Below are 19,182 nucleotides of genomic sequence, written 5' to 3' on the forward strand. Positions count from 1 at the left end.
TGTTGCACAATCAATGGACGTGTTTTTTGACGATTAACCCTTTGTTCTAGCGCTGCTTTTGCATCAATAATGACTATGCTCAGAAATCTTTCTATTTTCTTTTAGCCAAAAGGAGCATTAGGAAATGCTTTAAAAGGACACGCAAATAGTATACGGATGATACACCTTCAGCAAGTCGTACCGATGGAGCAAACGATGGTAAACACTATGGGTACTCTGCATTGTGTAGACAGATGATGGTCCCTGGACTCTATATTCTGCCTACTAGAGCTGCACTGGTGTTCTCCAATATATGGGCGGCCGTCACTCATCACAGTTACTATATTCAATATATTTGCTCGCTGTTTCCTCTGAAGGGGTAGCAGTCTAAGTGTGGCCAAAATATAAAGGGTAAAGGCAGCACAGCAGATTGTTAGGATATTGGAGTAATGTCTGTTCGGTGGTGTCTGACACCTGTCACCAGAGGTGTAACTTCAAGAAACTGGATGTTTTGGTCCCCCGCAGGAACCAGGACATGGGAGCGAATACAACCTCTTCATCCCTTATAGTGATACCCCTGCCTGTGAGCCCCAGCTGAAGCAAAGTGGTGTCATGACACAGCTTTTTTTTTTCAAAGGCCATGTGGTTGCTCAGATGACAATAAGGGGCTCCAAAATAAAAGATGTCCTAAAAAATAGTCAAGAAGGCAAATCCACATGGCACTTAACTAGATTTGGTCACGGCGGTCCCACTTGGAAAATAATCCAAAGGCACATATCGGTTAAAATGCTAGTCACCCTTCCCCCCTCCCCAAAAAAAAGTTATGTCCTACTGTAATTTAGGATAGGGAATAACTTGCCTACCGTGGGGATCCAACCGCTGAGACCACCTGTGATCCCAAGATCGGGGCTGTGGAACCCTGAGATCAGGGCTCTACAGCCCCTTCTTGAAATCTGAGAGCTGTTCTCTGCTATTTTCGGCAGCCCCATTAACTGAGTGCAGCGGAGGTATAGCATCCGCATCTCCACCCCATTCAAGAAGGGGCTGCTAAACACTGTTTTTGGGGATCAGTGGGTGCCCCAGCGGTCAGGCCCCCATCGGTCAACAAGTTATTACATATCCTGTGTATAGGAGATAACTTGTTATTTTTTTGGGACTAACCCTTTCAGCTTGGGTCACGCTTGTGTGATGGCTTAATTTATTAAGCCAAATGATTCATATACAGTGAAAGAAATAATTATTTGAACCTTTGCTGTTTTTGTAAGTTTGCCCACTGACAAAGACATGGACAATCTATAATTTTAAGGGTAGGTTAATTTTAACATTGAGAGATAGACTATCCAAAAAAAATCAAGAAAATCACATTTTATAAATTAGATAAATTTATTTGCATTTTGCCCTACAGATAGGGCATCAATGTAAAAGTAGTGGACACCTTCTTTAAGCAAAGCTACAACTGACAATCTGCTGCTCACAGCAAGCCAGCTAAATACCTTGCAAATCAATAGAGGATGGGAGGCACCCGGGGAAACGCCCGCAGGCTAGACCAGATTGAGCAGCAGGGCTATCAATCAAAATGCTGACAGCCCAGCATGCCTCAAGATCAGATTGGATGACTGGACTGTCACTCACAAAACTGACAGTCCAGCACATCACAGATCCAATGGGGGGGCTGAACTGTCACTCTCAGAGTCCACAGGCCAAAATCAGTGATGGAACCATGACATGAATAGTTGATAAAGGGTTTTCCCATTATAGATGTTTAACTGAAGCTAAAAAAAACAAACATGGGTCCAATCTTTCCATTGATTGCACATTTTGGTGGACCAAGTCCTTAGTGACTGAGTCTGAAATATCCAGACTTGATATAAGACTTAGGAAACATGTGATATGTAACTCTTGTCATATTTGACACTTGAAATTCTAATATTACTTCCCTCTGGTCTATTTCCCCAATGGATTTAACATCCTATTGATGTGCGTCCTCCTGTTCCTTTCACCACATAATATCCTTCAGACGTCAGACATTACTACACGTCCCATCATGGTCCTAGCCTCCTCTGTACTGTGGTGAGATCAGGAAATGGGATAGTTTTAGAGCTAGTAATACAATATGTCAGGCTTGCATGTCCCAGTATGGTCTACACAACGGGTTGCTCTCAGCTAGTTTAGGAGCCACGGTGCACTTTGATTTCTATTGTTCATATTACTTTCTTATTCTTCCCTCTGCTTGTCAAGAAATATGTTAAAGCCAGGGTAAGCATACATTACATGTTGCACGTCTGTAAATGTATGTTTTACCTGTGGTGTTCTATGTTGTGAATAGGGTGACAATTACTATTGAAAGATCCTTGGTCCTCAGTGCCATCTTGTAAGAAAAGAAGGCATTTGGGATCTGTAGAGATGTCACTATAAGTCACTATGAGAAACTAGACAATGGTAAGTAAATGGCAGCTTATGACAGATCCAAGACAGCTGTGATCTTTGTCATTTTACTGATTACACATTTGTCTATGTTTATTAGTCTGTTTATTAGTGCATGCTGGAATATTTAAACGAGACACAGACATCATCAGGGGGCAAAGGCTGCGGTCACTGCTACAGCCTTTGTTCCCACCCTGAAATGAGGCATTAACACTGACGTCTGTTTCAGGGGCTTGACTAGTCCCTGCTCTACTGAGCATATGTCGGTTGTCAATTCTGATATATGCCAAGTTCAAACTCCCACCTTACTGTGCAATATTCATCTTCGTGCACAGTGACAGTGCACTCCCTCACCATCTCTAATTAGAAATGAAGAGCTGGCAACAGAGTGCACTATTAGTTCATATTGGAAGGAGAGAATGCGGCGATCAAAGACCAGCCCCGTCCAATAGAGACATCCAATTGCTTGTCACATCTGATCAGAGCCGGAGAGAGAGTGCACTGTTGTCACTGTGGACTGAGAAGAATATTGTACAGTAAGAAGGGAGCTCGTACTAAACATATGTCGGAATTGACAACCGGTCCATGCTCAGTAGAGCAGGGACTAGCCCAGCCCCTGAAACTGTGGTCACTGATAACGCTTCGTTTCAGGATTGGGACAGAGGTTGCGGCAGTGATTGAAGCCTCTGCCCTCTGATGACTTCTCATTTAAGAATCCCAGCATGCACTGGGGGTTCTCAAACAAAGCGTCATCAAAACGGAAATAGGTAAGAAAAAAAAATAAAGCAGTTAGATTACAGATGGAAGAGTAGGCATTTTTTTAATTAAACCATATCAGAAAAACTATTCAATTATTAAAATAAATAGAGAGACATTTAGAATGAAATTCAATATTCGTTTCGGACCACCTTTATTAAAGAGTAACGTCACCAGACGTGAACGAAGGACAGAGGCAACCTTTTTCAAGAGTGTTATAAAGCAATTGGCTTTAAAACTATCCCATTCACGTACAGGACGTAAAAGTATATGTCACCAATGTCAGATCAGTGGGGGTCCGACACATGGCTCCCCCAGCGATCAGCTGTCACCAGGCAGATGTATTGTGTAGTGGTCACTCCTGGGTCCTGCAGATCAACTCTTATTGAAATGAGTAGGATAGGTCATCAATATCACAGGAGTGGACAACCCCTTTAAGGATAATAATAAAATGTTTGTTGTGTATGTAAATTAATATCATGGTGATTGTTTTGATTATTAACCAGTTACAGTGGCTGCCCTTTTGGTATGGCTATTTGGCTGTATAGAATCTGGGATGTTAAAGGGGTTGTCCACTACTTGTACATCCCCTCTTTAAATGAAACGGGGCCCTATTGAAAATAAATATACTCTCCTCCCGCACCGTTGTTCTCATCGATGTCGTTGCGGCAGTGCCAGTACTTGCATGACATTATTTTACATGACAGCTGCAGCCAATCAATGGTCGTTAATGGGTAGCAGTGTTCACACCCCCTCTGGACGTACGATGGAAGAGTGTGCAAAGCAATCCATTAGCAGCCGCTGATTGGGCGCACCTCTCACGTAACATAACAATGTGTGCGAGTGCTGGCAGACGCCGCGCCAACATCGCTGAGAACAGCACTGGTGCTGGCGGGGAGTTTAAGCTCCGTTTACTTTTAATGAGGCCCTGTTTAGTTTAAGAAGGGATTGTCCAGGTAGTAGACAACCCCTTTAAGAACATCCCTAGTATTTAGAGAATGTTGCAGTGAATTGCAAGTCTATCAATACGACAATCCATCCAAGTCTGATCTCCAGTGTAATAAAAGCTGCTCACACTCGGCTTCCTCCTCCTGCAATGACATTTACTGAGTTCCCGGCAATAACAAATAGAAAATGTCAAAAAGTGAAATCTGAAAATATTTGGAAAAGGCACATAAGATCAGCTCAGAATATCTGACTTTATATTACAGAAATATGCTGGGAAAATATTGCATATTACCTATTACATCTAAGGAAACCAGTGTGATTATTCATTCCTGTTTTTATGTCCTATTAAAGACACCAGATTTTAGCTACCCCATCTGAGAACAGCATGATGTAGGGGCAGAGACCCTGATTCCAGTGATGTATTACTTACTGGGCTGCTTGCTGTCATTTTTATAAAATCACTGTTTTATATTCTGTAGATTTAGCAGTTATCTGAATGCTGAGCCGTCTAACCCCGTCCCCACCTCTGATTGGCTGCTTTATGTGTACACTGTGTATAGGTAGAAAGCTGCCAATCAGTGGACGGGGCGGGGTTATACAGAGCTATGGAGGACCACATGACAGCAGGTTTACTAGTCCTCTAGTGATAATCTCCTGCTGATAAAACTATGATTTTATCAAAACTACAGCAAACAGCTCAGTAAGTGACAAATCATTGAAATCAGGGTATTTGTCTCTACATAATTCTGCTATCAGATCAGGTGGCAAAAACCTGCTGACCAATTCCTTTTAATAAAATATATCTATTTATTCTTAAAACCTAAAGTATTGATGCGTATATAAGAGTCAAACAAGTTGAAATGCCTGCAAGATAATTTTATGCTTATTTATATGCAAGTCTATCCATCCATATTCCTGAACATGGTTATGCTACTAACCAACCAAGTGTTTTGATGGAAATACTTTATTTTACAGGGTGTTTTAAATCAAAGTATTAAATTACTAGAAAGGACGTCATTTGATATTGAGGTATGTAATTCATGATCACCTGGTCTTGACTATGACCATATCATATGTATGTGTGTGTATATGTATATGTGTGTATATGTATATGTGTATATGTGTGTGTGTGTGTGTGTGTGTGTGTATATACATATATATATATATTATACATTAATATATAATACAGAAAATATGATAAGTAGTTAGTATTAAAGGGAATGAATCTTCAGAAAATGATCTATTGATAAATCAGGTTCATGTGTTAAATATATATTTTTTTAAATTGCCAATGTTTTTTTTTTCTATATCATAATTTGTATTAAATAAAACTAGACATTTTAAAATTTTACCTCTGGGGCCATTATAGAGTCTAACTTTCTGTAGTTTCAGGAAGTTCACATGTATATTAGCAGCAATAAGTGTCTAATTAGTATGTACACAGGTAATTTTGAAGGAGGGGAGAGCTGTGACATCACTTATTGTGATTGTTGGATTGAACATGTCAAGATTTCTATTTTTTGTTTTTTTAATACAGATCATAATATGGGAAAACATATTGCAAATAAAATTTAATAAAAAATACATGTACTTTAAAAAACTTATTTTAAACTGTAGTAAAACTGCAGGCACATTTCCATAACCAGTAACATATCAGGCCACCATAAGTTGTTACACTGACTGTAAGCACGCCCCAGCACTGACTGACAGCTAGCTCTGCACTAATACAATATAGAGCCGGCTGTCAGTCAGTGCCGGCTGTCAGTCAGTGCCGGCTGTGCTTACGCTCTCAGCGAACGTTTGTTCTTTATTCTAGGAAAAGGTCCGTGATGTCATTTCATCGATTGATGCAGCTCAAACGCTGATCAATAACAATGCTTCTGCAATCATAAAGCAGGTACGACGTTTCTTGTATTTGATCCCTATAATAAGGGATAATTTTTTTTCAATTTGAGTAGATATTACTCTATACATTTTCTAAAATTCCTATTTTCTATGGTTAGATGTGATCACAGACCCAAAAGGATGAGGCTGCACTACTGAGAGATTTTATTTTTTACATACTTTTCAAACTTTCATATTGCTTAAAAGATGATTTAGGGATTTCCAATCCAGACCTCTCTTATTAGTCCCTGCACGTCAACAATGTGCCGTTAATAATACTGATGTTGACATGCGATCCCCTCAGGCACCAGTTATGAGTGCTGCCTCTGCCATATGAAGGGTTAACTAATATTAATTATTTGTGCTTTGTTTCAGGAATCTAAAAAGTTCATTGATACAGTCCTCAGCTACTTTGTTCAGTATGTTCAGTGGGTGAAAGATTCGGTAAGTAATTCTGAAGATGTAAACATACAGTGCATTGTGAAAGTATTTGGCCCCTTGAACTTTTCTACCTTTTGCCACATTTCTGGCCTCAAACATAAAGATATAAAATTCAAATTTTTGGGGGAAGAATCAACAAGTGGGACACAATTGTGAAGTGGAACAAAATTTATTGGATATGTTAAACTTTTTTAACAAATTAAAAACTGAAAAGTGGGGCGTGCAATATTATTCGGCCCCCTTGAGTTAATACTTTGTAGTGCCACCTTTTGCTGCGATTACAGCTGCAAGTCGCTTGGGGTATGTCTCTATCAGTTTTGCACATCGAAAGGCTGAAATTCTTGCCCATTCTTCCTTGCAAAACAGCTTGAGCTCATTGAGGTTGGATGGAGGGCGTTTGTGAACAGCAGTTTTCAGCTCTTTCCACAGATTCTCGATTGGATTCAGGTCTGGACTTTGACTTGGCCATTCTAACACCTGGATACGTTTATTTTTGAACCATTCCATTGTAGATTTTGCTTTATGTTTGGGATCATTGTCTTGTTGGAAGATAAATCTCTGTCCCAGTCTCAGGTATTTTGCAGACTCCAACAGGTTTTCTTCCAGAATGGTCCTGTATTTGGCGTCGTCCATCTTCCCATCAATTTTAACCATCTTCCCCATCCCTGCTGAAGAAAAGCAGGCCAAAACCATGATGCTGCCACCACCATGTTTGACAGTGGGGATGGTGTTTTGAGGGTGATGAGCTGTGTTGCTTTTACGCCAAACATGTCGTTTTGCATTGTGGCCAAAAAGTTCAATTTCGGTTTCATCTGACCAGAGCACCTTATTCCACATGTTTGGTGTGTCTCCCAGGTGGCTTGTGACAAACTTCAAAAGAGACTTTTTTATGGATATCTTTGAGAAATGGCTTTCTTCTTGCCACTCTTCCATAAAGGCCAGATTTGTGCAGTGTAAGACTCATTGTTGTCCTATGAACAGACTCTCCCACCTCAGCTGTAGATCTCATCCAGAGTGATCATTGGCCTTTTGGCTGCATCTCTGATCAGTCTTTTCCTTGTTCGAGATGAAAGTTTAGAGGGACGGCCGGGTCTTGGTAAATTTGCAGTGGTCTGATACTCCTTCCATTTCAATATGATCGCTTGCACAGTGCTACTTGAGATGTTTAAAACTTGGGAAATCTTTTTGTATCCAAATCCGGCTTTAAACTTCGCCACAACAGTATCTCGGACCTGCCTGGTGTGTTCCTTGGTCTTCATGATGCTCTCTGCCCTTGAAACAGAACCCTGAGACTATCACAGAGCAGGTGCATTTATACGGAGACTTGATTACACACAAGTGGATTCTAGTTATCATTACCAGTCATTTAGGACAACATTGGATCATTCAGAGATCTGCACTGAACTTCTGCACTGAAAGTAAAGGGGCCGAATAATATTGCACGCCCCACTTTTCAGTTTTTAATTTGTTAAAAAAGTTTAAAATATCCAATAAATATCGTTCCACTTCACGATTGTGTCCCACTTGTTGATTCTTCACAAAAAAATTTGAATTTTAGATCTTTATGTTTGAACCCAGAAATGTGGCAAAAGGTAGAAAAGTTCAAGGGGGCCAAATACTTTCCCAAGGCACTGTATATGTACTGCATGTATGCATATATACAGTGGTATGTAAAAGTTTGGGCACCCCTGGTCAAAATTACTGTTATTATGAACAGTAAAGCAAGTTGAAGATGAAATGATCTCTAAAAGGGCTAAAGTTAAAGATGACAGATTTCCTTTGTATTTTAGGCAGAAAAAATATATATGTTTTCTTCTTTTACATATTAAATATTACAAAAAGGAAAATGGGCCAATGCAAAAATTTGGGTACCCTGCATGGCTAGTACCTAGCAGCGCCCCCTATGAAAGTATCACAGCTTGTAAATGCTTTTTGTAGCCAGACAAGAGTCTTTCAATTCTTATTTGAGGAATTTTCATCCATTCTTCCTTGGAAAATTCTTCCAGTTCTGTGAGATTCCTGGGTCGTCTTGCATGCTCTGCTATTTTGAGGTCTAGCCACAGATTTTCAGTAATGTTCAGATCAGGGGACTGTGAGGGCCATTGTAAAACCTTCAGTTTGCGCCTTTTGAGGTAGTATATTGTGGATTTTGATGTGTAAGATCATTATCCATTTGTAGAAGCCATCCTCTTTTCAACTTCAGCTTTTTATAGATGGTGTTATGTTTGCATCAAGAATTTGTTGAAATATCATTGAATTCATTCTTCCCTCTACCTGTGAAATGTTCCCCATGCCATTGGCTGCAACACAACCTCAAAGCATGATTGGTCCACCCCCATGCTTAATGATTGGGAGATGTTCTTTTCCTGAAATTCTATGCCCTTTTTTCTCCACACATACCTTTAATCATTGTGGCCAAAGAATTGTTTCCAAAATGCACCAGACTTGTTTAGATGTTCTTTTGCATACTTCTGATGTTGAATTTTATGGTGCAGATGCAGGAGAGATTTTCTTCTGATGACTCTTCCATGAAGGCCATATTTGTGCAGGTGTCTCTGAACAGTAGAACAATGTACCACAACTCCAGAGTCTTCTAAATCTTTCTGAAGGTCTTTTCCAGTCAAGCAGGGCTTCTGATTTGCCTCTCTAGCCATCCTTCGAGCAGCTCTCCCTGAAGTTTTGCTTGGTCTTCTAGACCTTATCTTGACCTCCACTGTTCCTGTTAGCCGCCATTTCTTAATTACATTTTGAACTTAGGAAAGGGCAACTTGAAAATGCTATGCTGTTTTGTGGGCCTCCACCATTTTCATTTTCAGGGTGCTAAGCAGCTGCTTAGAAGAACACATGGCTTCGTTTTTTTGGCACAAGGTTAGAGGAGGCTGGGTTTTTATAAAGCTGGGAAATTTACATCACCTGGTCTTTCCTAACGATTATAGTGAACAAGCCATAACCCTAATGGGATAATTAAGGTCTGAAACCTTGGTCAAAGTTATCTAAGCACATAAATCTCCAAGGGTGCCCAAACATTTGCATTGGCCCATTTTCCTTTTTGCAATTTTTAAAATGTAAGAAGTGAAAATGTATTTATTTTTGCCTAAAATACAAAGGAAATGTGTCATTTTTAACTTTAGGCCTTTTAGAGATCATTTCATCTTCAGCTTGCTTAACTGTTCACAATAACAGTAATTTTGACCAAACTTTTAAATGCCACTGTATATATTAGCATAAAGACTGGATTAAAATCGATTAAAACTGCTCTGCCATCAGAAGGATGATGAGGAGACAGGAATCCAAGATTGCGGTTTATTGGTCAATGCTTTTTCAAGTATCAAACTTCTTCATCATGACAAACCACAGCAAGCTGATAAAGTTTGATCCTTTGAAGCTCGTAAAATCTGGGTCACTATGACTCTGATATTGTGCATCAATATCTAATATTATGATTTTACTATCATGGGATCCAGAGTCGGAACTGGTTATTATTTACACATATTGATAAAAATATGACAATAATTACTTCTAGAATGCCCTCAGTCTAGTGCCAGCCCGAGACATGTGAAGATTGCTGGCGCGTTGGGCAGCACCTTTTGACGCTTACAGATAAATACTAAGGGCCGGATTCATCATTGAATTTCTGATAGTTTTTTTGGCGCGAATACCTCTTAGTCAGTGACTTTGTGATTTCCAACAAATTCATTAAAATACTTGCGCCTTTTTTTTAAAGTTGTCTTTTGTTGCTTAGTTTTCTGATCTTTACGTCAATGTGGCTTTTCCAGATGTTTTAGAAGTGATTTAAAAAGTAAAAAAAAAAATTGTTGCAAATGTAGTCCCAAAGACAAGAGAAAACAGAAAAAAATGTGCAAAATTCACAAACCACATGCAACATTTGAAAGAATTTGCTACAAAAAATACAACGAATATCACAAGACAAATAATAAAGTGTTTAAAAAAAAAATGCAGATGATGAATTGGGATCCAAGTTTTTATAATAGCAATTATCAAGAAATCTAACAGGGGCTCTTGATCTGGAATATTCGGCAAGACCAAGTATTTCATTGTTGACCATTTATATTGGACTATCAATGGTGGTGTATATGGCTGAAACTTTGGTGGGCATTTGTCTGGAACATTGTACAGAGGTACACTGTAAGAGGACATGTATCGGCATGGCTGACACTGTATGGTGAGGTATATGAATATCGTATCGGTCCGACACATGGCACCACTGTCAATCAACTCTACAGATCAGCTCCCATTCTCTTAGCTCTGATGTTCGGCTAGTATATTAATTTATGCACTTTTTTCAGAACTAAGTGTCTCCGCAAATACCTTTTTTTGCCCTAAGTTATTCAGGTCTGATGTATGTCTGTGCCAAATTATGCAAAAATACTGTATGTTGTAGATTATTTAGAGGGAATCTGTCAGCAGGTTTTTGCTATGTAATCTGCGGGCAGCATGAGGTAGGGGCTGAGACACTGATTTCAGCGATGTGTCACTTTATTAGGTTGTGTGTTGTTTCACTACAATGAGTGTTTTATCAGCAGGAGATTATTACTGCTGGCCGGCTCCCGCATGCATCCTGGTCCAACTCTGCCCCCAGCATTGATTACTGTCAATAGACAATGTACATAGAGAGCTGTGGTGTGGGAGGGGCAGCTTTCTGAGCTCTGCTACATCCTATATCTAAAAACTTTGACTGTATCACAACAGCTGCACCCAGTAATCTAAGTCATACATCGCTGGAATCGGGGTCTGTTTCCCTACATTCTGTTGCTCTCTGATGAGGTAGTAAAACCTGGTGACAGATTCCCTTTAATACCAAACAGGAAGGAATACAGCAGAATCATGTGTATGAGTTTCAGTGAGTGGTACCTTGAACAATATATACTGGGTATAAGTATTGGAAGGGGAAAAAAGGGAGAGTCGGCTCACCAATTGCTGGTACACCTGTTGTCCGGACTAGGTAACACTACACAGGAACGCTCGAGTCAAGGCTACGTAATAATATCCAAGAAGAAGGTAGAAAATCCAGTGATGAGAAGGATAATGGTTAAAGGGTTTGTCCGGTCCAAATCGCTAAGTCTGCAGTCACTCTGTGTGACTGCAGACTTACGAATCCCCCCAACGTACGCACAGTGCGCTGCGGAGATTCCCCAGTTTCTGACCCGGGACCGGAGGGTATGTATGAGTTATACATACTCCTGGCCACAGCTCGTCCAGTGGGTGCGACCTCGTTCCATACACTTGTATTGATTGAGGCCGCACCCGTCTAGTGATGCGGCTGCTCAGTGGGCGTGGCCGACCAGAGGGCACGACCTAGCTCCATCCAAGTGTATGGAAGCTAGACCACGCCCATTAGCCAGGAGTATGTATAACTCATACATACCCTCTGGTCACAGGTCAGAAACCGGCTAATCCTCGCATCTCACAGAGTGACTGCAGACTTATCGATTTGGACCAGACAACCCCTTTAAGGCTTTTAACCGAAATGCGTCAGTCTCATGTCCTAAGTGGACTAGCATGTTTTTGCATTGAAGCTCGTTTTTAATTCTACAATATATCTGAAGTTTTATTCATTATCCTTTTCATGGCTGGGTTTTTCTACCTTCTTCTTGAGTACCCTGAATAACACCCAAAGGTCCAAAAGCTGAAGGTCAAGGTCTCAGGCTGTTGACGGATTTGCCTAATGTTTGTAGTGTACAATAATTCTATATGGGAAATGATAACAGTCAGTAGGCAGGTTAACAACACATGAAGATGCTCCAGATATGCTGTGAACAATCTGTTACTATTCTTCTTTAGCTGACGCCATCTTTCTGATCTTGTCTTTTCAGATCGCCCTGGATGTTGCAGGATGTAAACCCGTGGCAAATGTCGTAGATACTGCAGTAGATGTCTTTTTATGCAGTTACATAATAGACTCGGTGGTAAAGAACTTCATATTTCTCATCATTTCATTTAGAAAATAATAGAAAACCTGGGATGTATTTACAGTGAAACCACTGTGCACAGGGAATTACCATCCGGCGTTTCATTTCTTCCACTCACTGTACATACTGTACCAAGGCTTCTATCCTGCTGGAAAATTACCTCTTTTTACACTTTTTAACTCCCTCTCATTTATTTAGTCTATTACCTGGGGAGACAGGTGCTGTGGTAACGGCACAACAGTGCGGAAAACATTCAGCCGGCATGATCCGACCCCTATAGTGAGAACAATTATTCTCAGGGACACATTCTATCATATTTATTGAAAAATAAAGCAGAAACAGAAGAGAAACCCTGTGCAGAACTGATACATGCCTGATGCAGAGCCGCGGGGGGATGTATGGCACAGGGGTTATCACCGGTGTACTTCGAGTTCATGCCCTGTGTATAATACAAATAATACATTTTACCTGTAATATTTTTACGAGTTGTGAAAGTTATTTTCTGTTTTCTTTTTTTTTTTTTTAGAATTCCTTCTGGTTTGGCTTGGGAGGCTCGACGGTATTTTTAATCCCTGCTATTATTTTTGCTATCAAGTTAGCAAAGTTTTATCGTAGAATGGAGACAGAAGATGTTTATGATGAGTAAGTGCATGTTTATGTCTGCATACTATTGAGCTATAGATTACTTCATCACAGAGGCCTGAATTTAGAAAAAAGAAGAAATCTGTGTGCATTTGTATATCCTGCTCCTATTCTATCTATATACTGTGTGTGTGTGTATATATATATATATATATATATATACAGTACAGACCAAAAGTTTGGACACACCTTCTCATTTAAAGATTTTTCTGTATTTTCATGATCATGAAAATTGTACATTCACACTGAAGGCATCAAAACTATGAATTAACACATGTGGAATTATATACTTAACAAAAAAGTGTGAAACAACTGAAAATATGTCTTATATTCTAGATTCTTCAAAGTAGCCACCTTTTGCTTTGATGACTGCTTTGCACACTCTTGGCATTCTCTTGATGAGCTTCAAGAGGTAGTCACCGGAAATGGTCTTCCAACAATCTTGAAGGAGTTCCCAGAGATGCTTAGCACTTGTTGGCCCTTTTGCCTTCACTCTGCGGTCCAGCTCACCCCAAACCATCTCGATTGGGTTCAGGTCTGGTGACTGTGGAGGCCAGGTCATCTGGCGTAGCACCCCATCACTCTCCTTCTTGGTCAAATAGCCCTTACACAGCCTGGAGGTGTGTTTGGGGTCATTGTCCTGTTGAAAAATAAATGATGGTCCAACTAAACGCAAAGCGGATGGAATAGCATGCCGCTGCAAGATGCTGTGGTAGCCATGCTGGTTCAGTATGCCTTCAATTTTGAATAAATCCCCAACAGTGTCACCAGCAAAACACCCCCACAACATCACACCTCCTCCTCCATGCTTCACGGTGGGAACCAGGCATGTAGAGTCCATCCGTTCACCTTTTCTGCGTCACACAAAGACACGATGGTTGGAACCAAAGATCTCAAATTTGGACTCATCAGACCAAAGCACAGATTTCCACTGGTCTAATGTCCATTCCTTGTGTTCTTTAGCCCAAATAAATCTCTTCTGCTTGTTGCCTGTCCTTAGCAGTGGTTTCCTAGCAGCTATTTTACCATGAAGGCCTGCTGCACAAAGTCTCCTCTTAACAATTGTTGTAGAGATGTTTCTGCTGCTAGAACTCTGTGTGGCGTTGACCTGGTCTCTAATCTGAGCTGCTGTTAACCTGCTATTTCTGAGGCTGGTGACTCGGATAAACTTATCCTCAGAAGCAGAGGTGACTCTTGGTCTTCCTTTCCTGGGGCGGTCCTCATGTGTGTTAGTTTCTTTGTAGTGCTTGATGGTTTTTGCAACTGCACTTGGGGACACTTTCCCAATTTTTTGGACTGGCTGACCTTCATTTCTTAAAGTAATGATGGCCACTCGTTTTTCTTTACTGAGCTGCTTTTTTCTTGCCATAATACAAATTCTAACAGTCTATTCAGTAGGACTATCAGCTGTGTATCCACCAGACTTCTGCACAACACAACTGATGGTCCCAACCCAATTTATAAGGCAAGAAATCCCACTTATTAAACCTGACAGGGCACACCTGTGAAGTGAAGACCATTTCCAGTGACTACCTCTTGAAGCTCATCAAGAGAATGCCAAGAGTGTGCAAAGCAGTCATCAAAGCAAAAGGTGGCTACTTTGAAGAACCTAGAATATAAGACATATTTTCAGTTGTTTCACACTTTTTTGTTAAGTATATAATTCCACATGTGTTAATTCATAGTTTTGATGCCTTCAGTGTGAATGTACAATTTTCAAAGTCATGAAAATACAGAAAACTCTTTAAATGAGAAGGTGTGTCCAAACTTTTGGTCTGTACTGTATGTACATATATATATTATATATACACATATATATATATATAGATATACACACACGCACGCACATACATATATACATACACGCACGCGCATACATATATACACATAATGCTGTATAATACATAAGCATATACAGTATGTGAGTGTGTGTCTGTATTGCTTCATAGTAGTGACTTTACATTTTTATATATAAATTGAGCCTGTTTTCTTTCATTTTATATGTTGTATACAATATTTACTGTGGAGATCTGGCAGTGAGGACCTGAGATTCTTGATCTAAAAGGGTATAGGCGTTTGGTGAAGTAACCAAACTCCTCCTGGGGTAGTCAGGGTTTTACATGATTAAATATCCAACATTGTGTATCTATTGCTGTATTACCTAGTAATCAGCTGATTTTTTACTGTGTAATCTGACAGCAGCATGATGTAGGGGCTGAGATCCTGATTCCAGCGACATATCACTTAGTTTACTTAGTTGTGACACAATCACAGTTTTCTCTGCTGCGGATCTAGCAGAGCTCAGAAAGATGAGCCCTGTATAACGCCGCCCCACACCACTGATTGTCAGCTTTATGTGCAGAGAAATTATTGACAGAAAGCTGTTAATCAGTGGTGGGGGGGATGTGGCTGAACCAGGAGGCACGAGACACCTAGTCCTGTAGTGATAATCTCCTGCTGATAAAACACTGGTTTTATCCATGTACGAGTGGGGAGACCAAAGTGAATGGTGCTCACCTGATGTGGTTGTGTGACCACAGCCACTCATCAGTTTATGGCTGCTGCAGACCCACAATAAATATAAACTGAAATGGAATGTATTTTGGCCGGTCCTGTGGAGATCTACAAAGTTTTGTTTGTTTGCTATCATTTTACAAGGTTAAACTGATTGCTTAGTCATGAAATAAAAAAATAATAGTTCTTAGAATGTTATAAAATAACAAAAGAAGTCATACCTATCCTACAGACCTAGCACTACCCCTGCTGTTCCGGGTCTAATGCATCATACTGTTCATTACAGTATATTTCTCTGCAGCTGATCTTGTGCTGTCGAGCCGCATGATCTTTGCAGGCAATCTTTTTTTTTTTTGAGGACTATTCTTAGTGCAGTTTTGAGTGTTTCAGATCATTTTTGGGATGATATAACAAATCTGTTTTGTGTAATTGGGCTAGACGATAACTTTGATAGTCCTAGATTTGGCTTTGGGGTTACTGCAGGCAGAAAGTGACTTGAGTTTGGCCCCAGGTAATTTTACGTTTATTTGGTCACTTACTGTGAATAAGGCTTCTCTCTGTATCGGTACTACTAAAGAGTGTTTGGGCTTTGTATGGTTAATGTGATTAGAAATAGAATAGAATTATATTGGAAGATGATACATAGGAGTTTTTTCCTTTTAACTAGTTTGGTATAACAAAGAGTAAGTAAACTTTTTTTTTAATTTAATTATTGATCAGCCTTTGCAAAGTTATGAAACTTTGTATTATACTCCATTACCTTAGTTTGCTTCCTTTTCTCTCAAGCACCATGCTGAAAGTACTTTGCAAACATTGCAGAGCTACAAGTTGTATTCCTGCCAAGTAAAAACACCAATATTTAAATAATCTAAAATGGCAAGTGAACGAGCTTGCAGTGATTTGCACAAAGTTTGCTTTGACTTATGTGTGTGACTTGTGTTTCAGTGACTTTGCAGCTAGAGAATGTAGAAGGGAGTGACTTGTGTTAGTTCACTGTTTATTTACTTGTTTATATTCCTTGTTTTCTGCCATTTTCATTAATAAAATGTGTTCCATTATTGACAATGCTATCCAGGGTTCATCTTGTCGCACCAGCTGTTTTGAAGGTGCACACTGCTATTTGAGATTACATAATTACACAGCTTGAAAAAAAGACCTAGATCCATCAAGTTCAACCTTTCTCCACCAATTTAATTACACATTTTATCATATTTTTTTCCACAGTCTGATGCTCTAACAGTAAAGAACCCTTTCCTATTTAGCTACTGGGACAATATCCAGAGAAATAAAAATACACAAAGCAAATGAGGGACTTCTATAAACATTCTGAATAGAACCTGTGCACAATAAATACCCTATGGCATACATTTTAAACTCTGGCCTGCACGGTGGTTATATTTGGCCCATGACACCAGAACCACCACCCCTATGTGGGGCCATTATCCTGTATGGAGGACTATGTGGGGCCCATTATACTGTATGGAGGACTATGTGGGGCCTATTATACTGTATGGAAGACTATGCGGGGCATATTATTCTGTAGGGAGGACTATGTGGGGCATATTATTCTGTATGGAGGACTATGTGGGGCCCAATATTCTGTATGTAGGACTATGTGGGGCCCATTATTCTGTATGGAGGACTATGTGGGGCCATTATACTGTATGGAGGACTATATGGGGCTCATTATACTGTATGGAGGACTATGTGGGGCCATTATACTGTATGAAGCACTATGTGGGGCCATTATTCTGTATGGAGGACTATGTGGGGCCATTATTCTGTATGGAAGACTATGTGGGGCCCATTATTCTGTATGGAGAACTATGTGGGGTCCATTATTCTGTATGGAGGACTACGAGGGGCCCATTATTCTGTATGGAGGACTATGTGGGGCCCATTATTCTGTATGGAGGACTATGTGGGGCCCATTATTCTGTATGGAGGACTATGTGGGGCCCATTATTCTGTATGGAGGACTATGTGGAGCCATTATACTGTATGGAGGACTATGAGGGGCCCATTATTCCGTATGGAGGACTATGGGGGGCCCATTATTCTATATGGAGGACTATGGGGGGCCCATTATTCTGTATGGAGGACTATGTGGGGACCATTATTCTGTATGGAGGACTATGTGGGGCCATTATACTGTATGGAGGACTATGTGGAGCCATTATACTGTATGGAGGACTATGAGGGGCCCATTATTCCGTATGGAGGACTATGAGGGGCCCATTATTCTGTATGGAGGACTATGGGGGGCCCATTATTCTATATGGAGGACTATGGGGGGCCCATTATTCTGTATGGAGGACTATGTGGGGCCCATTATTCTATATGGAGGACTATGTGGGGCCCATTATTCTATACAGAGGACTATGTGGGGCCATTATACTGTATGGAGGACTATGTGGGGCCTTTATACTGTATGGAGGACTATGTGGGGCCATTATACTGTATGGAGGACTATGTGGGGCCCATTATACTGTATGGAGGACTATGTGGGGCCCATTATACTGTATGGAGGACTATGTGGGGCCCATTATACTGTATGGAGGACTATGTGGAACCCATTATACAGTATGGAGGACTATGTGGGGCCCATTATACTGTATGGAGGACTATGTGGGGCCATTATACTGTATGGAGTATAGAATAACCTCATGACCCAGCATCAACATGGGTATATGAGGGATCGGTCCTGTCTAACTAATCTGATCATCTCCTATGAGGAGTAAGATCCAGACTGGACCTGGCTAATGCTGTGGATATTGTCTATTAGGACTTTTCAAAGGTGTTTCATACAGTGTCACATAAAAGGTTGGTACATAAAATTAGAAAAATGTGCCCAGGGTAAAATATATGTATTTGGGTTAATAACTGGTCAAGTGATAAAATAAACAGAGTGTGGTTATTAATGGAACTTGTCACCAGTTTTTGAGTATCTCAACAAATGCCACCACCTTTATCCGCTCCTGTACTGCATTCTACAAACCTGTATATTATCTCCTAACACCCACTGTATACACCCCCAAAAATATCTTCTGAATATCTCCCACACTGTATTTAAATGAGCATGGTGCGGTCTGATGGGCTTCTTCGCGGCGGCGTCTGTACCTCCTCTCTGCCCTTAATCGCAGTCCTCCGGCTCTTTTCGATGTGGATGATGCATCCTTCTTTTTAACATATTTATTAACGACCTTGTAGGGGGCATACAGAGTATAATTTCAATATTTGCAGATGATACTAATCTCTGCGAGGTAATCAATGCTGAGGAGGATAATTTAATACTACGGAGGGATTTATATAAGCTGGAGGCTTGGGAAAACTGTCGCTGAAAAAGACCTGGGTGTATGGCTGGATGACGAACTCAACTTTACTGACTAGTGTCAGGCAGCTGCTGCCAAGGCTAATAGAATCATTGGATGCTTTAAAAGAGGCATAGATGCTCATGAGGAGAACATAATTTTACCTCTATACAAGTCATTAGTGCGACCACACTTAGAATACTGTGTACAGTTCTGGTCTCCGGTGTATAAGAAAGACATAGCTGAACTAGAGCGGGTGCAGAGAAGAGCGACCAAGGTTATTAGAGGACTGGAGGGTCTGCAATACCAAGACAGGTTATTACACTTAGGATTATTCAGTTTGGAAAAACAAT

At 40.4% G+C, this 19,182-nt stretch overlaps 1 protein-coding gene across 8 annotated transcripts in view; it reads left to right on the forward strand.

The window, feature by feature from the left end:
- PROM1 (prominin 1) overlaps positions 1–19,182 on the forward strand; it is a 239,284-nt gene that overhangs the window by 190,748 nt on the left and 29,354 nt on the right. For 7 of the 8 annotated variants that reach the window (XR_012250681.1, XR_012250684.1, XR_012250682.1 and 4 more), the window contains exons 19-25: positions 106–198; positions 2,218–2,235; positions 5,083–5,136; positions 5,924–6,004; positions 6,367–6,435; positions 12,267–12,359; positions 12,889–13,004. Coding sequence is in view for 4 of the 8 variants with exons in the window: in XM_073647207.1 (XP_073503308.1) it covers positions 106–198; positions 2,218–2,235; positions 5,083–5,136; positions 5,924–6,004; positions 6,367–6,435; positions 12,267–12,359; positions 12,889–13,004 (524 nt within the window). In the remaining 4 variants the exon portion in view is untranslated. The remainder of the gene's footprint in view (positions 1–105; positions 199–2,217; positions 2,236–5,082; positions 5,137–5,923; positions 6,005–6,366; positions 6,436–12,266; positions 12,360–12,888; positions 13,005–19,182) is intronic. The other variant, XR_012250683.1, reaches the window with a different exon arrangement.

Source organism: Phyllobates terribilis, unplaced genomic scaffold, assembly GCF_046119375.1.
Source record: "Phyllobates terribilis strain yellow unplaced genomic scaffold, ASM4611937v1 Scaffold_1__5_contigs__length_1240528914, whole genome shotgun sequence".
Taxonomy (NCBI): Eukaryota; Metazoa; Chordata; class Amphibia; order Anura; family Dendrobatidae; genus Phyllobates; species Phyllobates terribilis.